This window comes from Triplophysa rosa, linkage group LG10 (assembly GCF_024868665.1).
Source record: "Triplophysa rosa linkage group LG10, Trosa_1v2, whole genome shotgun sequence".
Classification (NCBI taxonomy): Eukaryota; Metazoa; Chordata; class Actinopteri; order Cypriniformes; family Nemacheilidae; genus Triplophysa; species Triplophysa rosa.
Genome location: NC_079899.1, coordinates 19,646,911 through 19,670,435, shown reverse-complemented (window position 1 = coordinate 19,670,435; position 23,525 = coordinate 19,646,911). Strand labels below are relative to the sequence as shown.

At 41.0% G+C, this 23,525-nt stretch overlaps 4 protein-coding genes across 5 annotated transcripts; 2 read left to right on the top strand and 2 right to left on the bottom strand.

The window, feature by feature from the left end:
- Positions 1–169: 169 nt before the first annotated feature.
- Positions 170–2,269, bottom strand: bnip4 (BCL2 interacting protein 4). The gene is made up of 5 exons (XM_057344296.1): positions 2,037–2,269; positions 1,381–1,528; positions 1,224–1,290; positions 822–1,051; positions 170–708 (listed from the first exon to the last, which is right to left on the bottom strand). The coding sequence occupies exons 1-5, from the start codon at positions 2,077–2,079 to the stop codon at positions 663–665; spliced, it is 534 nt and encodes a 177-aa protein (XP_057200279.1). The 5' UTR covers positions 2,080–2,269; the 3' UTR covers positions 170–662.
- Positions 2,270–2,683: 414 nt separating this feature from the next.
- smndc1 (survival motor neuron domain containing 1) lies at positions 2,684–5,219 on the top strand. Of its 2 annotated transcripts, none has more exons than XM_057344132.1 (6): positions 2,684–2,832; positions 3,370–3,489; positions 3,742–3,884; positions 4,024–4,182; positions 4,290–4,443; positions 4,524–5,219. In XM_057344132.1, exons 2-6 carry the CDS (start codon positions 3,370–3,372, stop codon positions 4,659–4,661), a joined length of 714 nt encoding a protein of 237 aa, XP_057200115.1. In that variant the 5' UTR covers positions 2,684–2,832; the 3' UTR covers positions 4,662–5,219. The 2 variants fall into 2 exon arrangements, with proteins under 2 accessions (XP_057200115.1, XP_057200116.1); XM_057344133.1 differs by lacking the exon at positions 2,684–2,832 and adding an exon at positions 3,615–3,698 and having other exon boundaries at positions 3,377–3,489; positions 3,781–3,884.
- Positions 5,220–5,381: 162 nt separating this feature from the next.
- On the bottom strand, positions 5,382–14,204 carry add3b (adducin 3 (gamma) b). Its single transcript, XM_057344131.1, has 15 exons — positions 13,995–14,204; positions 12,816–13,057; positions 11,874–12,009; positions 11,559–11,710; positions 11,355–11,435; positions 10,699–10,848; positions 10,440–10,583; positions 10,195–10,293; positions 9,939–10,109; positions 9,203–9,463; positions 8,539–8,655; positions 8,293–8,382; positions 8,053–8,170; positions 7,608–7,703; positions 5,382–6,776 (listed from the first exon to the last, which is right to left on the bottom strand). Exons 2-15 carry the CDS (start codon positions 13,032–13,034, stop codon positions 6,472–6,474), a joined length of 2,139 nt encoding a protein of 712 aa, XP_057200114.1. The 5' UTR covers positions 13,035–13,057; positions 13,995–14,204; the 3' UTR covers positions 5,382–6,471.
- A 6,092-nt stretch (positions 14,205–20,296) lies between these two features.
- On the top strand, positions 20,297–23,525 carry LOC130560568 (ubiquitin hydrolase B-like). Its single transcript, XM_057344440.1, has 8 exons — positions 20,297–20,974; positions 21,201–21,299; positions 21,378–21,456; positions 21,581–21,681; positions 21,935–22,023; positions 22,147–22,207; positions 22,290–22,419; positions 22,513–23,525. The coding sequence occupies exons 4-8, from the start codon at positions 21,597–21,599 to the stop codon at positions 22,514–22,516; spliced, it is 369 nt and encodes a 122-aa protein (XP_057200423.1). The 5' UTR covers positions 20,297–20,974; positions 21,201–21,299; positions 21,378–21,456; positions 21,581–21,596; the 3' UTR covers positions 22,517–23,525.

Below are 23,525 nucleotides of genomic sequence, written 5' to 3'. Positions count from 1 at the left end.
TATAAAGCAGTTGGGTTTTACTGCCATCTGCTGGTCTGTAAGCAGTTTTACGATAACTTAGTTTGGGGATTTTTAGATTACTAACAGAATCCATCAAGATTCATATTTATTTATATGAATGCAAATCATTAAAATTTATTTAAAATGTAATCACTTCTCAGAACAAACATCACTTACTCCCATTTATTTTCATTACAATGAATTGAATGCATTATTTGCATGTTCAATAGCGTATCATTATCAGAATATGAAAGATGAGGATTCCTTTATTTAGACTAATCAGGTTTTTTTGCTTTAATTTTCAAGAATAACCATTCGAAATGTTACAAAAATGAGGTCAGCTTAAGAGCTACAATGTGGCCTGATGCTAAAATAATTTTCATGTTTATATCGTTAACAAACACTTTAAACTCAAAGTAATATTTCCTGGTTATAGTCATATCTACAGCTCAGAAGTTGGCTACATTATGTTCTGTGCCAAACATTTTCCCTGCAGGAAATGGAAAGGAAAATTATTGCTGTTTTTATATTTTCACAGTATCCGCTTACAATGTCCAGAATGTCCAGAGAGCAAAATGATGCCATGAAAAAGTTGTAGGTGCTTTCTTGGGTCTATGCGAGAGAGACCCTGACACACCGAACACAAACATGTTTGCTATGACTCAGATAGCAGAACACTGGGTACTGAGACGTCGTCCTATACAGATCCTGCAGAGAGAGAGAGAGAATGTGTATAAGCATTTAATTGTATATATAGGGTCAACCTATAAACAAAATGTGGGACAACTGAGAAAGACTGTATACATGCAAATGTGCCTTACCCCAATCCAAGCATTAAGATGTGCGTAAGGGCTAGGGATGGAAGCAATATCTTTAGCAAATCTGTGTTCATTTCCTTGTCAGTTTTAGTCGCGCTTTTGCTGTTCACTCGGTTCCGCTTTGGCCGTTTAATTAGAAATGCTGCGGGTGGTACATTTTCTGGCCGGCTGGACCAGTCACAGATCCTCATGACAGCTTCTGTTTCCTGTTTGCTCTCTCTTACAACTTCCTCCTAGAATAAACAGAACTACATTTTATAATAACATCTGGTTTCAGTCTGGTAATCCTCGAATTCTATGTGATGTGAGCTCTGCAGTGACAGACACACCCAGAGAACTAAAATCGTGCCCCTTGATTTTATGGAAAGATACTTAAAATGGAAACTTAATGACAAAATCGTTTACCTGTACATTGATGTGTGCATTGAAGGAGGCAGGACTGATGAGTGGAGGTGTCTGGACTCGTCGAGGACTACAGAAATAGAAATGATAAGTCACTGCGATTACACTTAATTACAACACAATTTCTTAAATCTTCTTAAGGTGGAGGGTTTCTACACACCTGCTACAGTGAGAGCTTGTCTGTGAACTACTGCTGGACTCGCGTTGGGCTTCCAGAAGCATTTTTTCCAGGTCTGTGATATCACACATTGTTGGTGTGCCCTCACTGTGTTCACTGCTTGAATCATAGTGAAGCTCTACCCACGAATCTGGAAAGAGAAAAGCAGATCAGTTTGACATTAATAGTGCTCATAGTTTCCTTTAGAGGTAAAAATGCCTAAATTAGTCTTTCAGATTATACAGCGATCCCAACTGTTTACCACCCTGTGTTTAAAAAAGATGGACCAAACAAGAGTCACCCAAGCTCCAGATAATCATAGTGTAATTGTGTTGATAATAAAATATAAATTGTTCTGCACAACCCGTTTTGAAAAGGGGAGAATCCCCTTGTCACTAATAAGTTGTTGTCCCTCAAACAAAGTTTTAAATAAGAAAGAAATGTTTGCTTTGGGCAAACAAGAGGTTGCTGACTTGGCAGTGTTACCGGATGCTGTACCGTCGAGATTTACAAAAGAACATTATTTGCACTGTTATCAAATCCAACTTACCAAGCAATGTGAGCAAATATTTTATGTAACTATTAATGTTCATTTTTTTACAGAAGTTGTCGATGTAGGTAACGTTACTTTATCAACCGTGCCAATACGTTCAACTCACCATGAAGACTTTCCTCCTGAGTTATAAGCTTCTGCGTTGACATCGTTGTTTTGAATGCTGTAATTTGATTACGCTTCTAAATTGTAATGAGATCTGCAGTGTGGTTTTATTTGTTTGAGAATAGAAGATAAAGAAGCTCTCAAACTTGTTAGATTTGAGAAACATACGGAGAGCTCCAGCGCCGTAAAAAAACAATGATGAAATCTTTTGTTTACAGAAAGACGAGGCGCTCTGATTGGTCGGTCGTTAAACCAACCATCTCACCCTACGTGTGTTGATAGGAAATTTGGCGCGACTAATGTGGTTTAAAATCAGATTTGATTAAAGATTATGTACTACTGGTTTAAAATGTAACATTGTGATTTTCTTCTTCATTGTATCATATTTGAGAGATTGATGTTTTCCCTGTTCATGGATGAACTAACGTAATATTTTATCTGCAACCTCGGTACTGTGGACCGAAAGAATATTACCAAGCTGTGTACTCTAGCCTTTGTTTACAAACAGATATTTACCGCAAGTTCAAGCAGTCCTTATCAACTTTAAATTAGTTTTATTTTGTGTTCAAATGTAATTGTTATAAACACCACAAATTCTGAGACTTCTACGCCCGCGAGAACTTTTATCATACGCGGCTTTGACGTCACATCCGGAAAGAGGTTGACTCGGTGAAAGGAACGAAAGATAACAAAGAACGGGCGATTTTTTTTATTTATTACAAACAGTAGTACATGGACACATAAACCGTTTAATTTCTTGATATTTCATATAAACATATAACCAGGAATCTTTAGAGGTAAGGCATATGTTAAAGGAATACGCGGTTGTCATGCTTTATAAATATAAACATTGGGGCCTTGCGCTCGGCTTCTGAGCACGAGCCGCTGATTAGCATTTATTTTCAACCAAAACAAAGAGTTTACATTTAATGAGAACGTAGTATATAATTTATTTGTAATTATATGTACATATAACCTATATAATATTCATAATTAGTTTCTGCAGCTGTTATTTTAGCCTTTCTGGGGATTTTTGCTAGTAAGCAGCATAGCACAGGCTAAACGACGCTAACGTTACACTTTTATTGTTGATGGCTGTGGTATTACCTGTGGTATTTGTGTAGAGCAGTGGCATTAAAGCTCTTTATGAAATCTTTATGAAAAATAAATAAATTATTAACGTTTCTGCCAAAGTACCGTACAATCTGCCAAGTGAATTAGATGCTCATGTATGTAAGAAAGACGTGACCTAAACCCGACTTAAATTTGATCTATTTTTATTTTGTTTTCTATGTGTGCCACTGTGTTAACTGTTCACATTCCTGTCATTAAAGATGTCTGACGAGTTGGTAAAGCAGTTGAACAATTACAAGGCACAGTTGCAGCAGGTGGAAGCTGCACTTTCCACAGATCCGGAAAATGAAGATCTGCTTAAATTGCAGAAGGACCTTCAGGTTTGGAGCAGAACTATCCAGTGTTTGGGGAGGGGGACATTATTGGCAATCAATACAATCTTTTTTTTTCTGCCTTTAATAATTAGCCTGTATTAACAGAACTAGTGGTCTGCCATGTTTTTCAGGAGGGCACTTTTTATCACTTAAGTTGAAGCCTGATAGCCTCTATTTGCGCCATGATAGAGCTGGCAAGACGTAAACTCTTCAAAGTAAGTATATTTATCTTATCATTGCTTTTATATGTTGTTATAGGAGGTGATTGAGTTGACAAAAGACCTGTTGACATCACAGCCAGTGGAGGGTGTCACTAGCACCAAAAGCTCGGAGGCTACTGCGTCCACTCTCGGATGGAGAGTCGGAGACCGATGTATGACCGTCTGGAATCAAGACGGACAGTGAGTATCATACGATCACGCACACAGTGCTGGGTGATTGGGAGGGCTGTTAATGGATGGTGGGTGGTCAGCAACTTTTGGGGGAGGGATTTCAGTATATATATGTACTCACCTGCTTACAGTACTGTGTGATTGACAGGGTGTATGAGGCAGAGATCGAGGAGATCGACGGTGAGAATGCCACGGCAGCCATCACCTTCAGTGGCTATGGCAACGCAGAGGTAGTGCCTCTTCAATCCCTCAGAGCTCCAGAGGAGGGCCAGAGCAGGCAACAGATCGATGGAAAGCCTAAATCCAAGTAAGTAGATGCTTGATAGAATGTATTTACAGGTCTGTTTTGATATACAGCAATTATTTCAGAGATAATGTATGAAATAATGTAAAGATCTAAATTCTCTTTTTAAGGAAAGAGATACTGGCAGAGCAGAGGGAATATAAGAAGAAGAAAGCACAGAAGAAGGTGCAGCGCATAAAGGAGCTGGAGCAGGAGAGAGAGGATCAGAAATCCAAATGGCAGCAGTTTAACAATAAAGCCTATTCCAAGAATAAGAAAGGACAGGTGTGTATGAGAGAGTTCCTCTTAAGAATTTTATTGTAACCTTTTTATAAAGCTAATGTGGTTTGATCTTCACCTTTTAGGTGAAGAGGAGTATATTTGCATCACCAGAGAGCGTGGATGGAAAGGTCGGCGTCGGCACGTGTGGTATTGCTGATAAACCCATGACTCAGTACAACGACACTTCAAAGTACAATGTCAGGCATTTGATGCCCCAATGATTGATCTGTTCTGTTTGTCAGTTTCATCCCATCAACCTCAACAACCACTGTTAAACAAAACAGATAAATACTGGATATGAGTTCCTAAGTTTGATTGAACATAATATGAATATAGTAGCACCTTTCCAGAGTTGCTATATTTCAAGTTATAGCGGGTGCTTTAAAATTTGGATGTCTGAGCTGTACTGTTCTGAAAGTTTTTGGATGTTGTAACTAATAATACAAGAGTCCAGCTACTTATAAGTATAGCACAGTTCCCACAGCTACTGTTTTAATGTATCTTATGGATCTTATTATGCTATCAGGACTGGCTCTGCACACTTCTAATGATGTAGATAATGAGAACTTTGCCCTCTAGATTTTTTTATTTACTGGCCACCCACATACACAGATTCAGGAAAACAGGTATTGTCAAACTAATGAAGCTGTTTTTGCATTTTTTGCTTTCTGAACTTTTGTGTCCAATAAGCATTGTGCTTCAGTCTATTTGTTGTTGAATTTGCTTTTCAGTTTTGTATATTTACATATTTGAGAGTATTAAACATTGATTTGTTGACATTTCTATACCAATAATTTATGCTTTTTTTTGGTTGTGTGTTAAATATAACATTTATGTATGGGTGTTAAATACAGCATTGTTGCATAATTGGTAATGTTAGTGAATATTTTTTGCAGAGCTGTGACGATTCAGTGAACATGAGTTTTCAAAGATGTTAGATGTATAGTTGACTATCTTCATGTTTATTGAAGAGAAAACATTGTGACTGTGACACTGCAAATTACAAAAGCAGTTTTTTACCTTTGAAGACAAAAACATAACTATAAACATTAACAGTACATCTTAAAACAGTGTACAAACATACAGCAGTACTTTATAATCTATCAATAAAGCACAAGTATTAACTATCAATACAAGTATAGACCAAGCAAAGCTAAAATGGCTGTATCACACTAAACTACTATCCTTCATTTTAAATTGCAATACCTTAAAAAATCAAATATTCATGACATGCAGGAATCCAGTCACACAGTCTCATATAAATCCATGATAAGGTTTCTTGTCTTCAATTTACTGATAAATTCAGCAAAAAATTCATCTAAACATACAGTGACGTCAAAATGTTTTATCACATGATACTGCTCACATACAGCATGTATAGGACCTGAAGGATTTTGCCACAATTTATTATTACCTACTGACATGTATGTACAGTTTATGAAAAGTGTAGGACATTGTTATGAATTAGGCTATTTAGACACTTTTAATGCTCTAGTTATTACTATAGCTGTAACAAAACGTGTGTAAAATTAAACATTCTGTGTGTGTAATATCTACACATACAAATCATTGCTTCAATTCAAAGGTGAACATCCATACAATACATTTATCACAGGACCCTACTGAAACTACATTACCCACAATTCCCTTCACATCTCAGAGAATGTGAAGCTGACATCACGCCCTATGTTGCATGTTGCAGTGGCGCCGCCATCTTGGGAGGATAATATTCCACTGCTATTATTGTTTTGATATGTACCGTTACTTGTTTTGTTTGATATATAGAGAAATCGAAAGTGAAAGAACCATGGGCTTTTCCTGAACGACTCTGCGTAATACTATTGCAGTTTTAACACACCAAGAACGACCTACCGTAGTTATACTTCCTAATCAAACGAGAATAACAAAACACTGCATTGAACACACTAGCAGCCATCCTCCCAAGATGGTGCGACATTCAACGCGGCGTGATGCCGATTAACAAGCTCTATTCATCTAGTCACTTAACTCACCACACTTTCACATTATCTTTCAATCCTTGCATTCTTTTTCTTCCTCCATTTCCTTATCCTCTTTTTCCTTTTCCTTCGTTTTTCCTTTCTCCTCTTTCTCTTTCTTTTTGGACATCCTCAAGAAAGAAAGAGTACGGAATTTCTTTTTCTTCTTTTTGGGGGATTTTTGACTTTCAGAGGAGCTGGTGATGGAAATGTCATTGGCAACGGTGGTTGTTATGGAGACCTGCATCTCTTTAGTGATGCTGAGCTCTGTTACTTCTAGAGTGAGGTCATCATCCTGCGTCAGCTCATCGCTGCTTTGCAACAGGGCTGAGAGACTGTCTGAGGAAAGAGAGAGAGAGCTTTTTAGTCAATGATGTATTTGACACTGCAACTTGTTTGGTATTCAAATAGGAGCAGAATAAATGACTCATTCAGTTCCAGCCAACATCTTGGTGCAGCCTAAAAATCTAAGACTCTAAATGGAAATACATCTCTTTAGCATTTTTCTGGTGTGATACAGCTTTCTTTATCAATTATATCAATGGAGCTTTTTCACAAGACTATGAGCATCGTAAATCCTCTAAAAAAATGTATGTACGTTTGTAACACTATACTTTGTATTTTATTACTTAAAAATAGTTCATGCCAGTGTGAGGGTGTTTCTTAAACAGCGTCTATGGAAGTCACGGTAAATTTGACATCATTCTGTCTTTTGACTGCCGTTATCAGACTCTTTTTTTTTCATTTTGTTGAAAGTAGTGAAAACGCAATCGTTGAGATTTTCTTTTGCTATTTGAGCAAATGAGAATGCAAAAAATATGTTTGTGGTAGTCTCCCTTTCACTGTTTACCCAACTATGATGACTTCCACTGCTGAGAAACCCGGAAACGTGAAAAGGATCAATTATATAATCAACATTATACATTTTAATGAAGATTTTCACCAATTTTTTCCACAAATTTTAAAAGATGATTTGAACATTTTTAAAAATATATTGTGCTTCAAAGAAACCACATAGATAACTCTGACCCTTTTGCTTATCTTATCAGTAACCTAAGCCAGAAATGCATAATCTTAAAAGTTCTTCATAATCCTTGAACTTTGTATATGCATCCACGATTTGTGCTCTCAGACATTTGGACCCCACTGCATATGAGACATCATCTTTACCTCCTTTCTCTGGGCTCATGAGGGGTGAGATTGACAGGGACACAGTGGATCCATCATATGTGGTCATTTCCCCATCTGTCAGATCCTCATCGGCCTCTGAGTGAGTTGATACGTCAAGAAAACACATCAGAAGGTTGAAATGCAGTATCATTGCTTTACAACATGTGTTTTTTACGTGTAAGGAAAAGTGTGTGCTGTATTTCAGGTGCTTTGTCTAGTCAACCTTTAATTTTTGTTACATTTTAGTCATGCAACTTTTAAAAGCACCAGTAAACAGCACATGGACATTAAATACATACATGAATTAATAAAATGTTGTTTACGTGTAGCATGTCTCACTGCAAGACACTGCTGTCACTGCTTGAAATTTCATGTCAACTACATGTCAATGTCCTTTTGTTAATATTCTGTTATACAGTATGCGAGATAAAGAGAGTCTGTGTACCTGATTGGTTGCACTTATTCTCCACAGTTTGCGTGTATTCCTGAAGATCTGTCTCTGATTGGTCGAAAGGGTTGGGCGGTAGAGAGGCTGTCTGCTCCTCATCCTCATAAATGAAAGCCTACATAAGAGCAATGAATTTGACTTGTGTCTCACTTTTACTTGTATTGTATTTGCCGTTTTTTATTGTAAATGCATTCAGAAGCATTGTGTTGTGCTAGATTAACTGGTATAGTTACGTACAGGACCGGGAGGTTTATCGATGACAATGTCTGCCAGAAGCTGAGACTTTGGTCCTGCCGTCATCAGATCCACTCTGTTCTGCTCCCGAATCTAAACCACCGTAAACAAAGCAGTGCTTTAGTGAAGGGAACACAATCTGTGGGCACAATCTGTTCTGTGCTCTCTCTCTCTCTCACACACACACACACACACACACACACACACACACACACACACACACACACACACACACACACACACACACACCTTATTTCTCTTTTCCAGTACTTCAGTGGGGTTGGTATTTAGTGGGACAAACTGGTTGGGGTCCTCAATCTTAATTGGGGTGTCCTTGCAGCTGCCAGACTCCTCTGATTTCATCCACTAAAAAATGAATGGGTAAACATTAAGCAAAAAAAAAACGAGTGAAAATGGTAAAATAAAAGTATGCACCCTGAAATGATCTGATATGGACAAGCAGTTTCAAACATTAAAAATATGTATCTAGTCATTATGAATGGATAAATGATTCAAAGATATTTCTTAGGGCTGACCATAAAATACATTACTATTTCCATCACTTTGACTTGTCCAGACCGGAAAAGAATATATTACATTTTAAAGTTCCTTTGATCATGTCAGTCCTGAATAAAAATATACAATCAATGCATTGCTTCCAAATTTTCTAGATAAATAAAAATCTTTTTATATTTAGATTTATTCCTATACTGATTTTATCTGGAAATAACGTACACAACTTTGATGGTTCAATCCCCAGAGTTATCCCAATCTCATCTTCCACATGAGAATTTCTGGACATGACATTCCCTGAAGCAGCTACTGAATTTTTATTTATGGATATAATACTAATCCTCATCTGTCTAAAACCCTGATATTTGCATTTAGTCTTGGTGCATGCTTGTGTGTATACCGTAGTTTTGGTACGTGGGCTACAGGTGCCATTGGTGGACTCCTCAGGTACATTCACTTTCAGGTAGCTGTTAGGTGAATTCAACCATCGTATCCTCTCTCTGTCTCGTCTTTGTGCCTGTAAGTGCAAAGGACTCTGCGGGAACCCGTCTGCTTCCTCTTGTCCCATCCCAGTCACTGTTGCTGGGATCTCCACGTCATTATGGTGTCTAGGCTTCTCTTTGACTATGGGATGGCGGTATGTGTAACCAGTTCTGTAACTCTGGTAAATCAGGCATAAGCATGTTAATAAACAAGATGGACATGAGTGGAGTTGGCCTGTCTTTTTATATATATATATATATATATATTTTATAGATTTATTTATATACTAATTCAACTAAAAAAATCAAAATTTTACAACAAATAGTTCTAGTTAGTAGTGCTGAAGTTTAGTTTAACAGCACCGGGACATTTCACTGTTTGCATCACTAAGCTTTTTTATGTTTGTGATGTTCCAGAGCAGATCATTCCAGGCACAGGCAGGCTGTCAGTCTGTGCGTTGCTTGGAAACAAGCACATCTAAAGTGTTTTGAGTTTAAAAATATACAAACTAAATTGGCCAATTTTATATGAATGTAAAAAATATTATCTGAATTGTTATAAAATGAATATCACACTCATGCTGTTGCACTGAATATCAACATGTTTGTGTTTACACATGGAATTGTAAAAAAGGTTTAAAAAAAGCCACTTACTAAATTATCCATCATTCTCATAAGGGATTCAAATTCTGCTTCTCCAACCTTCCATCTGATCTGTCCATCTGACATTTTTCCACTGGGATTAATGGAAGGAGCTGCTTTTAGACTTGCCCTGTCTAACACGCACAGGTTTTCAACACCACCTGCAGAAAGCAGAGCACTAACCTGCAGAGAGATCGAGTAAAAGAAACAGATGATGAAGTTGCACTATTTTATTTATTTGTTTTTATTTGATTCTACGTTCATGTACCTGTATCTCACAGGCTTGGTGGCTGTGGTACAAATAATGAAAGGCTTCTTCTGTAGTCTCTCCAAATGCCAATAAACCTCGATTCCTCAGCACTAACACCTAAAAAGCAGCAGAATTACATCAGTACCTAGTAAACAACAAAGCAGGAATACTACTATAAATATTAACAAATAAAAAGGACATTCATTTGAATTACAGTGTACTTTGGATGGTTGTCATGCCAACGAGTACCAGAATTCACAGACCTTAGCAGTGGGGCCCAAAGCTTTCTGCAGTTCCATCCTCTCCTGTTTGTCATCTACATCACCATAGTAGCTAAAATAAGACACCTCCCCCAGCAGCAAAGCTTCATGGGAAATGGGTAAAATGCCACATTTCATAGAGGAGACCTACAAACACAAAGTCTGTTTGTTACTTTTTTATGATTCATTTCAAATGTATTTATATAGCGTACAAGAAAGATTTCACAAAGCAATGCGATGTTTAGTGTGTGTGTGTACTCACTGCAGCCGTGGTTGGTGTGTATGTATGTATAACACACTTGGCATCTGGTCGAGCACAATAGACTGCTGCATGCGGTTTGAATCCTGAAATATCCACAGGTAGTGTGGTTGCCCCCTGATCGACCACTTCACCAATCAGATTCACCTTCATCTATGAACAACATAAACATTAAACTGATGTATATACAGTTGATGTATTTAAAAAGTGAAAAGTGAAAGTGACCTATTTGTCAGATATGGTGACCCATACCCGAAATGTGACCTCTGCATTTAACCCATCCAGAGAGTAGTGAACACAGGCACAGCAAGTGGTGAACACACGTACACCCGGAGCAGTGGGCAGCTATCACTGCAGCGCCGGGGAGCAAGTGGGGGAAAGGTGCCTTGCTCAAGGGCACCTCAGTCGTTACCCGCCGAACATGAGAATCGAGCCGGCAACCTTCTGGTCCGACTCTCTAACCATTAGGCCACGACTGCCCACGTATTTATAGTATATACGGTTTGTACACTGTTAAGATTTGTGGTGCCCAGCTTTGTAGGTCAAATTCAGTTTAACATAAACTACAAACTGTGTCCGCTACTATCTGTGTATGTGAACAGGTTTTCATACATTGTGGGGACCACAATATATAAAAGCAAACGTGTGTGTATGTGTACCAGACTGGCCGCTGTGGCTTCTGAAAACGATAGTCCTTTAGGAAGAATGAGAATGTGATCCTGCTCTTTGCTCACACGTAGCTAAAGAACAAAAATGATAGACAGAGACAAAAATGTCGGTGAAGGTTAGAATCAGTTAAAGATAATAAAAGTAAATGAATGGGTTTAAACAAGATACAATAAGAGCAAAGTTTAAGTACTCACAGTAATGTATGTATTTGGAAAGTGGGCGTTTCCATAAAGGTCGAGTAGGCGGTACAAACATGCCAGTTTACAGCGACCCTGCCTCTCAGCTTTAGAACAATTAAACCACTCCAAACCACACAGATCATTCACTGGACTTACTGACCCCACGCCTGGAAACACAGTGTGACGACACAAAAAAATATTGGTTTTGCCTTTTTTCTACACTGAGCAGATAGCGAGTTGCATGCCTGCCATCTGTTGACCAGAGCCACAGTAAATAATCTTTAATGGGTCTGTAAAGCACAGTGTCAATACAAGTGTGTGTGCACTTACTGCTGGGGCTGTACACGCCAGTGTTGCTCAGTGTGTTGCTGATGATGAGGTTCGCGATGTGGCCTAGTAGACCACCAGAGTCACTGCCCTTAGAGTATTGCTCCTTTACCATACTCTCCAGCTCCTCTTTAAAGTCCTGTGATAAACATTGATAAACATTTTAGTGCTAGAAAAATTTACTTTAAAAGTAAACGGTTTTTTTATTTTATTAAATTTTACTTGGTAGAAATACATACTGTGTTTTATAAAAAAATGACATCATTTGTTTGCCTCAAGAGATAAAATATAAATAAAATTCATAGCTTTTTAAGTGTGGCTAAAGTTTCCACATTTAGGGTGGCGGTATCTCAAAAATAGGACATTTCTGATTTGCTCATAGCATATTAGTAACAGTACTGAAAAGTCACTGAAAACAAAACCGGCTTTATGTTTAGTCATATGTATAAAATACCATCAAATCATTCATGTTTGGGACCGTAAAAGGTCCAGGCCTGCAGCCTATGAAAGACTATGCTCTGTGTCAAAACCAGGACTTAAATGTCAAGGTTGTTGTTTATGCTACGCTAAATTGTGCATAATTTATAGACACTTAAAGTACGATCTGGACTTTACTCTCTTGCTATCCGAGCACAAGTGGACAACACAATCCAGGGGAGTAAACAGGGTGCAAACTTCATAGAAATAGAAGTAGTGGCCTTAAAATGCTTCTGCAGCATTATACAAAGAAATCACTCTGGGTCCTTTATTTAATCTATTCATTACTAGCAATTCTGATCATCTATGCACGGTTACTAAGGGCAACCGATTTCCACTTGTTGGTTGTTATGCAATGAAACACAAGCGTGGGCTCCTTTTAAAAATGCAGAGAGAGAGGGAGAGAGAGCGAGAGATTAGAGAGAGAAAGCATTCTCACTTGTGTGTGAGTGTATGTGGGAGTCTTACTGGACTTTGCAGAATCTGTGTAACTCTCTTTTTCTTTTCCATCATACTGAAGTCCTGCCTCAGGTCAGGTGACATGGCGCTGAGCCTCAGAGACTCTGGAGAATGTAGTTCTTCTGTGCTATCACCATAGACTTTCTTCACATTTAGACTGGATGGGGGGCGGATGCTAGACCCCCCCTCTACACCCACACTCATCTCAACGCACTCACCCGCGCTCATACATAAACACAACACACAACACTCTGTTTCAGTGTGAGAGAGAGAGAAAATGAAAGCTTGGGTTGAGTGTTTTTTCTGATCCTTGTGAAGCTGCAGTTGCTGTTTGAATGTAAAAAGGTCAGAGCACTTTGGATTACATTGAGTGAATTGTCTAAACACATACACACAAATAAACACATTTACACACACACAGATAAACACATTCGCACACACCTGTGTGTCTGCTCTCCAGCTGACAACCCATGTAGTCATGAATATCTGTCTGCACCCAACCGAGAACAATTGTCACCTTGAACCCCCCTTCAACCCAAAATCACCCCAACACCCACCTCACACAAACGTGTAAAAGTTGCTATTGTTTCTTTTAAATCTACTTCTATTTCCAGGACGTTTGTAAGCATTGTAAAAATACCATCATTTTAAAACTAGAAGTCTTCGCCCCCAATCATTTGTTGCGCGTCTCGCGGCCATCGCCTGCGCGCTAGTCGCAATTGACTGTGACTCAAAACTTAGTTAGCTGCTTATCTAGACAGGATTCTTCGCAACAGAACACGCATACAACATTTTGGGCCAATTTATGCACAAGCAACATTTTTGGGAACCACATGCGCGCACGCAACTTTTGGGAATCGTACGCGCATGCAATATTTTGGGCGTCATATAGGCACACGCAGCGCTTTGGGGATCACAGCATACTCAAAATGCTTTTAGGTAGGCAACTCACAGCATTTAGAGACATAGCCATTGTAGAACAGCTGCGTTATATAACCATATATCAGATTCAACTTCACAACCCACATAAAAGAATACTTCCAAATGACGCACTTGCTATCTACTGTATATCTATACAGATACTACAGAAATATACAAAAAAACATCTCAAAACGTACAAAATATTATGTTGCAATGTCTCGCATCCATACAATATCTAAACAAGTCTAAGAAACACACGATGCTCACCTTTCACGTTCTCAGCTTCTCTCCAAGTTTAAGTTTATTCTCAGTAGTGCAACAGGAAACATTATAACTCCCCAAATCACCTTCGGCCAAGTGAAAAAAACAGCTAGATTTAAACAGCAGTAGTCTCAATTTTTAGAACAGTTGCGAGTTTAGGGCAGTAAGCGCGCACTGGATGCGCGTGCGAGCGTGTGAGCAGTGTTTTGCGTGGGAACTTGGTGAGAGGATCACGTGACCAACCCTTTCCGCCCACTCCTGCTTGCGCCTTGGCAGGACCACCACGACCTCCAGAGCTTTATCTTTCAAACACACCGAGTTTATACAATCGCAAAGATGCGAGCCAGATGTTGGATATTAAACACATATACATTTATACGACCAGATTCTGAGTTGTTAACCCATTTTATTCAGTTTTTCACACTCAGAATCAGAAATCAGAAAGAGCTTTATTGCCAAGTATGTTTGCACATACAAGGAATTTGTTTTGGTGACAGGAGCATCCAGTACACAGAAACAGCAACAGCAATACACAGAGACCATAACACAATAGAATACAGTACACAGATGATTTAAATAAGGCCTAACAAAAAAAGAAATACAATACAATAAACATAAAATAAAGATATAGAGAGTAAAGCTATGTGTGTATGTAAATATGTACAAGTAAAAAATAAGAATACACTATTGTACAAGGTATCTGCTATATACAGCAGAATGAAATATAATTTACAGAAAAAGTTGTATAAAAATAGATATGTATTATCTGGAGGATATAATTAATATTGCACTTAATTATTATTGCACAGAGTTATTAATTGCACGGTGGGTAAAAAAACATTGAACTGTTCAAGAGGTAGATGGCCTGAGGGAAGAAGCTGTTTTTGTGTCTGGTTGTTTTGGTGCGCTTTGGTGCTCTGTACGCCGACCAGACGGCAGCATTGTGAAGAGATGATGGCTTAGATGTGAGAGGTCCAGGGTGATTTTCTGAGCCCTTTTCCTCACTCTGGGTGTATACAGTTCTTGAAGGGTGGGCAGGGGAGCAGCAATGATCTTCTCAGCAGTCCTAACCGTCCTCTGTAGTCTTCAGTCTTCACACTCTATAAATAATACGCTTTACTGTAATGGTGGTTACATCTCATAAACCCCAATCATCAAGAATTGCCAAACCTACACACTGATTAAAAGCATATTTCAAATTGGCAGATAGTATGGTTGGCCTTAAAATCCAACTATAATAAAACATGTCTAATAGAATCTGATTTCTTGTTGCACTCTTTATCTTTTGGCTTCCCAAGAGCACACACTTCATATCCTTGAGCCAACACATACACAAGCACCATATCTGTGTCATGCTCTAAACTTTCCTCTTGGATCTGACATTATTCATAATTGGCTCTGTTCTTTTTCATCTGCCATTGCTCTCTGAGTGAAACTCTTAACCCCGTACACGCCAGTATTATGTGACTGTACTCTACGTCTGTTTGCGGGAATAATTACTTGAGTATGAGCAACAACAAAAAAACAGATTCAATGACCACGTTTACATGGACAACAATAATCCGATATTAACACGATTAAGACAATACTCTGATTAAGAATGGGCCATGTAAACAGATCTTTTTGATTATCTTAATCCGTCTAAACTCATAATCGTAGTAAACACAAATCGAATTAAGACGGGTGGAGTACTCCTATTTTTGTCGCATTATCGAAGTGCGATATAGACATGTACAGTACAAATCTTAATCGCACTAGTACCCGAACGTTCGCGGCACTTTCGACAGGTTACACACACGCACGGCAGCGGACAGCCGTTTCGTTTTATGGAAAACATCATGGCTTCAAGCAAGAAAGCACATTTTTGGTTCGAACGGGAAACAAGAAAGATGCCAACAATTCTGGAAAATAAATGAAACACCAAGAACTGTATGTGGTACCATGGCTAAAACGAACTGTTTGTTGATGCATGAAATTATGGAGGGAACGTCGAACGGCGTCGTATGCCATTAATCGAACTATGTACAGTAGTGTAACGTAAAACGGGAACATGAAAGGTATATATCTGTTAATGGAATTTTTATAGCATGATAAACTCACCCAAATACCTGTAAACATTTGTTTATAGTAGTTTGTATAGTTACAATAATCCTTTTAGAATGATGAAGTCGGCGTTAAATGTTTGACCAAAATTTGTCACGGTTGTGGTGCAGAGAAGAACCCAAATGCAGGCAGGCGGTGGTGAAGGGGTTAACAGATGTTTATTTTACAAAATAATAAACAAAACAAAACAAAAACCCACGATGGGGAAAACAAGACACGATGAACGGGAACCACAGGAACAAAGACTGAATACACTAACTAAATAAACAGAGACTAATACCACACTGGACAAGATTACAATAGACTAACACTAAACTAGACTTACTTTGACAAGGGTGATACATCCATGAAGACACAAGCATGAAACACACACGAGATACGGTACACACATACGTACAGAACGCAATCCAAAGGCACAAGACAAAGAAACATGAGGGTATAAATAGAGAAGACAAAGGAGGGATAACGAGCAGGGGCAGGTGTAGAACATAAGACACTCAGGGGAAGATAACAAGGAAACAAGAGGAGTGGGGCCAATGACAAGACACTGGAGAGAACGTATATTATTGTCAAAAGGACAATAATATGTTTCTCTCCACACATAACCAAAGACCTTGTCATGGCTCTGCTACAGGACCAAGAAAAACATGACTAAGGAAGCAGAGCCATGACAAAAATTACTGATTGTCCCTTGTGTATATTGCTCCGCTGAGACTTTAAGATGACATTTGGAAAATGTTGTGCCTGTTCCATCACTCTCATGAACTCTATCCTGACCTCTAGTAGGTTGGGATTCTGATTGATCATTTGTTATAAAAGCACTGGAGAAGGGAGGTGGTTTCTGAGTTTCCAGATGGGTAAATAACTGAAGTGTAGGGGTGTAACAATATATCAAAGTATCATATATCGCAATCTTTTTTTTTTTTTAAGTGACAGATGTATTTAGTTTTTTTAGTTTACATAAAACCGGTTGAATTAAACCTTTAATATTGTCATTGTCATCAATCGTAATCGTAAACCCAGTATCGTATACGGCATTGAATCGTGAGCTGAGCGTATCGTTACACCCCTACTGAAGTGTACATATACGAGGCAGACACAAAGACTAAAAAGTCTCAAGCCTCAAGTAAGGCACATCTGGTCAATTTCCCATGAGGATCTTGCATAACCTCTGGCTGTTTATCTTTGAGACACACACACACAAACTGCTGCTCTGCAGGATTTGATGAAGAAGATACTGTATGTCCTGACTCTCGTCTCCCCATTCAGCTCTGTAAAACTGAGCAGATCTGCTCTGGTGTTGGTCATCATGACATCTTATGACTGCGATTAAGCTCATTCTAGCTGAAAATGGCACACACAGATATTTTCTAATGTTGTTTTGGAGCTGGAGTTTGTTAATCAAAGTCTGATTCATCACAGTTCATACTCAGATATCACCATATAGAAAATGCATGTGCACATACAGTCATTAGATCCGGCAAACGTTATTAACGTTCTTGTTGAATATTCTGTGTGAATGCTGCATACTGAGACTACTGCTACATTTGGAGCATCTTTCTCTTTACAACCTGCTCTCACCTCCGCCTACACACACTCCATACAGCACCGTGACTCACTGTTCATGTGTGTTTCTGGGGGACAGAAAGACAAAGAGGAAAACAGAGATTAGTATTGTTGTGTTCAATTGTATGTGTAAATGCAAAATAATGCAGCTCTGCCTGTCACTCTTGTCTCTCACTCACTCTTTTTATATTTCGTAGTCAAGTAACCCAATCTTGTCTGACAGTGATTAAATGACTGTAGTGCAGTGTAGTATCACATGTAGAATAACAACGCTGACCTCTGACCTCTGAATAAGATGCATGTTCCATACAAATGAAATAACTGTATGTCTTTCCAGAGCGTTTTATGACCTAGATTTCGCCAGGCTGAATAAGACACAGAATATACCGAGGAAACATCTACTGGCAGCGGTCAAAGATTGCATCGCCATTAGGAATCATTAGGAATCCAGGTTTTGAGGGCAATAATCAGCAGGCAGGTTTCAATGTAAACGTATTACATTGAAAATCATGGGCTTATTGGAATAATTGAAATTGTATTTTTGGTAACTTCTCCTTGGCTCTTAATTTAAACTGATGCTCTGCACAGGGGAGAGCATGCTCTTCTCTCGGTTGACCTGTAGTCCCAATCGATCTAGGTGCCGGAGCACTAGGTCCCTGTGTGCACACAACAGATCTCGCGAGTGAGCCAAGATAAGCCAGTCGTCGAGATAGTTGAGTACCCGCACCCCTTTCTCCCTGAGGGGAGAGAGGGCGGCCTCCACGATCTTCGTAAAGACTCGTGGAGACAGAGACAGACCGAAGGGGAGGACTCTGTACTGATATGCCCGACCCTCGAAAGCGAACCGTAGGAACGGGCGATGACGAGGGAGAATCGAGACATGAAAGTAAGCGTCCTTCAGGTCGATTGCCATGAACCAATCCTGACATCTGACGGATGCCAGGATGCGCTTCTGCGTGAGCATCCTGAACGGCAGCTTGTGCAGGTGTCTGTTCAGCTGTACGCAGATCTAGGATGGGGCGCACCCCCCCGCCTTTTTTGGGGACGATGAAGTAAGGGCTGTAAATCCCCTTGGACATCTCAGCTAAGTGGACGGACTCGATCGCACCCTTCACCAGAAGGGTGGCGACCTCGCTCCGTAGTACGGGAGCATCCCGGCCTCTGACCAAGGTGACGAGGATGCCCCGAAACTTGGGCGGGTTTCTGGCGAACTGGATCGCGTAGCCGAGACGGATCGTCCTTCTCAGCCACCTTGACGGTGTGGGAAGCTCGAGCCAAGCTCCCAGGGACCGTGACAGGGGGACTAAAGGAACGATCTGCTTCATCGACCCCCCGGGGGGTGGTTCGATGGCTGGCAGTGCGGGTCTCTCGCCGGGGAGCCCCTGGGAAAAAGACTGGCTCTGCTGGTTTGCCTGCCTGGCGATGCAGGTCCCCGCACCATCGATTTGAGAGCGCTGAGGGCTGCAAAATACATTCGATGTTGCGCCTCGCCAAGACGCAACGTCGAGTGGCCGAACACCGTCTGACAGAGGGTGAGAGCGGCTGTGAAGAACACCCAGGGAGATAGGAAACTCTTTTTGTGAAAAAGTGGGCGCTAGGCCCCCGTGGGATACGGGCCCGATGGTGTTGACCTCCCTGGGGTCTTCCCGTCAAGGTCGCTTCTTCCACGATGGCTGCTGGGGTGGCGGTCTCCTCTTCGACGTCCTCTTCCGGAGTGCCGCCTGGGTAGGGAGCGCTGGAACCGGAGCTGGCTTCGAAGGGGGCCGGGGCTACTGGGAAGCAGCGGCCGCATGGGAACTCGAAGGCCTACGGGCGGCCGAGTCTCGGCGGGAAGAATATGGCTAATCGCCTCCGTCTGCTTCTTCACCGTCGAGAACTGCTGAGCGAAGTCCTCGACAGTGTCACCAAACAGCCCACCCTGCGCAATGGGCGCGTCGAGAAAGCGGACTTTCTCGGCGTCGCTCATCTGCGCAAGGTTGAGCCAGAGATGCCTCTCCTGGACCACCATGGTGGACATCGCCCGACCCAGGGCCCGCGCGGTCACCTTGGTCGCCCTTAGAGCGAGGTCGGTGGCAGTGCGGAGTTCCTGCATTAACCCCGGGTCGGTCTTACCCTCGTGGATCTCCTTCAATGCCTTGGCCTGATGGACCTGCAGGATGGCCATGGCGTGGAGAGAGGAGGCAGCTTGGCCCGCGGCAGTGTAGGCCTTCGACACCAGTGATGCCGAAGTCCTACACGCCTTGGATGGGAGTTTCGGTCGACCTCTCCAGGTGGACGCCGCCTGCGGGCACAGGTGCACCGCGACTGCACGTTCCACCTGGGGCACGTCGACGTAACCCCTAGCCGCCCCACCATCGAGGGAAGAGAGAGAGCGACGGAACCGGTTTGACGTGTACGCGCCGAAAAGGGGGCATTCCACGTCTTCGCCAGTTCCTCATGCACCTCCGGGAAAAATAGAACCGGGGTTGGGCGCGGCTTGGAGTCGCGCTCAGAGCCCAAGAACCACGTATCCAACCGTGAGCGCTGGGGGAGAGGCACCGGAGTACACTCTAACCCAATGCACACGGCGGCCCGGGAAAGCATGGCCGACATATCGACATCCGCCTCCTCCTGAGCTCGTCCCCCCCTAGGGGGGAGCTGCAGAGAGTCGTCGGGATCGGATGCCAGCAATTCGCTCTCCGATGCTGCGATGGACATCTCATCCTCATCACGCATCGTGTCTGACTGCGTGAAGGAGGACACTGACGGTGTGGCACCGCCAGCTGGGGAACAATGAGGCGAGCGAGACGGGGTGCGAGCGGTCCGCGAGCACTTGGCTGACGGATTAGCGCTTGCAGAAATCCCCATATCACCCTCGCCGCTCGCCTTGGCGAACGGAATGGCCTTAGCCATCCTCGTCACAGCCCGGGAAGCATGCGATGTGGTGGCTGATTCTCGGGAGAAAACAGCCACCCGTGACCGCAACGTCTCTATGACCATCTGCCCGCAGTGCGGGCAAGATGAGTCCACGAAGGCTGTCTCAGCGTGTTGGACCCCCAAACACCTGACACAGACATCGTGATTGTCCCCATCCTCGATGAGGACACTGCACCCAAGAGAACAGCGGGACATGCCACGCTGGAGAAATTAGCTCTTTAGAATGCAGACGGTGAGTCACCGTCTGCAGGCTCGAACACCTCTGGAACCGCCGAGACGCCCAGGGGAAGTCGCTGCAGGAAGGGACAGTCCGCTGCACCACGTCGTAGAACCGGCAATGTAGAGCTTTTGCTAAGCAGCAAGAGAAGATCTTCATAACCGAAGGCTCCGAAGAACAAAAGGTGAATGAATGATGCACGCCGTCTCCCTTTTATACCCGGATGTCCGGGGCGGAGTCCGGCATGCAAATTTCATTTGCCAATTTTCATTGGCCTTTTCTAAGCAGTCGGAAACGATTGGTTCTCAGGGACGAACCCATCTGTCGGTTCGACACAACGTCGAGAGACCGACAGAAAGGGAACTAATATTACAAACTTAAATTTGTCTTTGGTCTTGTTTGTCTGTTAGCTGTGGGAACAAAGTTGCTCTATAGAGGAAGTCAATTGCCTGTCTTTGGTAACTGGTCCTCAGAAGTCCCTCATCGAGAGCCTACAGCAGTACTTTGTAGTAAGTGTCAATTCCAAAAGAGTTAAATTATAATATTAATACTGAGATCCCATGATTTGATTGATTTTTCTTTCCCAGACATCTCAGTTAGAGTGCCGCTGTGACAAGTGCAAGGGGACCCAAGCCTCTGAAAGTGTGGAGATCCAGACGCTCCCAGGTAAAACACCTTGTTGATCAGAGTCCGATAGTTATTACTTTAACTATTACTTTTACAGATAGTTACTTTTACAGTTATTACTTTGACAGATAAAAATAAGATTCTGATTTTAATTTCTCTACAGGGTCCTGGTTCTTCTCATGATGAGGTTTGACATGTTCACAGCGATAAAGATCAAAGGCCGTCTGGCAGTGCCTGAAGAGCTCAGTCTGGCCAGCTTCACAGGTACCGCTTACGGTTTTTTAAGGCCTCATAAAAACTTTTTGTAGACAGTGAACAGACACTTTGACAAATCTTATACTTATTATTAAAAGTCAGTGTGTCGCGAATTTCATAAAACAAAAATGGTCATGATATTATAGAAGCCAGATTGTCTGGTGTCATTTAAAAGTAAAAAATCAAAGTGCAGTGATTCTAAATTATTATTCCTTAACGATTTGTGAATGTTTTTTAAACATTTGAGTTGTTTTTTATTTAGGGTCAGACAGCTGTGAGCAGGCAGCAGATTTATACAGCAAGGAAGCTACCCAGCAGGCACATATCAAAACAAATGCAAAACAACAGCAGGTACAGATAGAAAGAAAGAGATAAAAAAGGAGTTTAAGGAGAGAAAAGGTGGTAGAATTATGTTAGGAACAATGTTAGAACATAATATTTTAATACTCTGTTTTTAATTATAGGAGAAAACAGGCCGACGCATCCTATAAGCTCAGCGGGGTTGTGTCTCATTATGGTTCAAGTCTGCATTCTGGTAAGTTTGCGTGTTCACACAATTATGTTTGTTCTTCATTTGTTCATTTACAGTCTATTAAATAAGGTCATCTGTCTTACAGGTCACTACGTCAACAACATTCTTGATCCTTGTGGAGCTGAATGGCTTAGCTGTGATGACAACACTGTGAAATCCGTCATGTGGTCAAAAGCATTCAACAATCATGGATACATGTTTTTCTATTTGAAGAGGTAAATAACCTTATACTATTCAGCTTCTCACTCATACTTAGCTACCTGCTCTTGCTTTATAAACACTGACATTCTGACTGTTTTGTGTTTCAGCTGAAGAAAAGAAACAGCTCCATAATTTCAGATCTTTTATAGGTGAGTATTTTGTCTCAGAAACAACTGACAGAACAAGTACAATTGTAAATGTACGATCTCAGGCAGCTGCTTATGTTTCAGCATCAGCTATTTAGACCCTTTTCACACTTCCACCTTTAACCAATGATGACGTCCTTCACATCCGGAAGGGTCACATTTATGAAAAGGGTCGATTACTTCTGAAGAACAGCTGCAATGCTCTACAACAAAGAATTATTTTATTATTATCTACAAAACATTTGTCAGGATTTAGGCCCCATCATAACACAGAAACAGTGCTTGTTAAAATTACAAATGACTTACTCCTAGTATTAGATCAACTATTAGTTCTTACTGCTGTGTTCAACACAATGTGCCTTTTAATGACACAAAATGCTGTGAGGAATGATGACACAAGCAAAAGTTCCTAATATTTTCATATTAAAAGAAAGATGTTAATGACAATTAAACATTTGAATTGATTCGGATGAACCAATGTTTCAATGAGTCATTCCTCGTTCTTGAATGAATCAGCCGATTTGAAGTTTTTTTGTGTGAACTATCCTTTTAAAGACACGTCACTTTAGCCAAGCTTTCACTTGCATCTCAATCCCTGTGTTCCAGTTATATCAGGTCAAACACAAATGATTACTTTGGCCTGAAATAAAATGTTATGAACAGCAGCTACGCTAATTTTTCTCTCTTCTGTTCCTACCTTGGGATGCCCATCCTGAGGTAACTAGAGACAATGACGGCTCAAGTTTAGATCCAGCCTACTGTGAAGACTTCAGGTGACTCAACACTTGTGAAGAGATGACATCAATCCATGCAAGGACATCAGAAACATCAGCTGGATCTGGATCGTCAATTTAAAAAAGTCCTACAAAAGGTTATTCATAGAGATGCCATAGAACTATTTTCTACTACAAAGGACCTTTTGTGAAACAGAAAGCTTCTTTGGATGATTGAGAAAAGAAAAAGAAAAGAAAAAG

What these genes read in the sequence shown, in the direction of transcription:
- bnip4 (XM_057344296.1), bottom strand. Translation starts at nt 2,079, where the DNA reads ATGTCAACGCAGAAGCTTATAACTCAGGAGGAAAGTCTTCATG. An exon ending in TCAGGAGGAAAGTCTTCATG is followed by an intron (nt 1,529 to 2,036) that starts GTGAGTTGAACG and finishes TTCTCTTTCCAG; the next exon opens with ATTCGTGGGTAGAGCTTCAC. An exon ending in ACAAGCTCTCACTGTAGCAG is followed by an intron (nt 1,291 to 1,380) that starts GTGTGTAGAAAC and finishes CTATTTCTGTAG; the next exon opens with TCCTCGACGAGTCCAGACAC.
- smndc1 (XM_057344132.1), top strand. Translation starts at nt 3,370, where the DNA reads ATGTCTGACGAGTTGGTAAAGCAGTTGAACAATTACAAGGCACAGTTG. An exon ending in AATTGCAGAAGGACCTTCAG is followed by an intron (nt 3,490 to 3,741) that starts GTTTGGAGCAGA and finishes ATGTTGTTATAG; the next exon opens with GAGGTGATTGAGTTGACAAA. An exon ending in GTCTGGAATCAAGACGGACA is followed by an intron (nt 3,885 to 4,023) that starts GTGAGTATCATA and finishes TGTGATTGACAG; the next exon opens with GGTGTATGAGGCAGAGATCG.
- add3b (XM_057344131.1), bottom strand. Translation starts at nt 13,034, where the DNA reads ATGAGCGCGGGTGAGTGCGTTGAGATGAGTGTGGGTGTAGAGGGGGGG. An exon ending in CTTTGGGCCCCACTGCTAAG is followed by an intron (nt 10,294 to 10,439) that starts GTCTGTGAATTC and finishes GCTGCTTTTTAG; the next exon opens with GTGTTAGTGCTGAGGAATCG. An exon ending in TACTGGAAAAGAGAAATAAG is followed by an intron (nt 8,383 to 8,538) that starts GTGTGTGTGTGT and finishes ACGGTGGTTTAG; the next exon opens with ATTCGGGAGCAGAACAGAGT.
- LOC130560568 (XM_057344440.1), top strand. Translation starts at nt 21,597, where the DNA reads ATGATGAGGTTTGACATGTTCACAGCGATAAAGATCAAAGGCCGTCTG. An exon ending in CAGTCTGGCCAGCTTCACAG is followed by an intron (nt 21,682 to 21,934) that starts GTACCGCTTACG and finishes TTTTTTATTTAG; the next exon opens with GGTCAGACAGCTGTGAGCAG. An exon ending in TGGTTCAAGTCTGCATTCTG is followed by an intron (nt 22,208 to 22,289) that starts GTAAGTTTGCGT and finishes TCTGTCTTACAG; the next exon opens with GTCACTACGTCAACAACATT.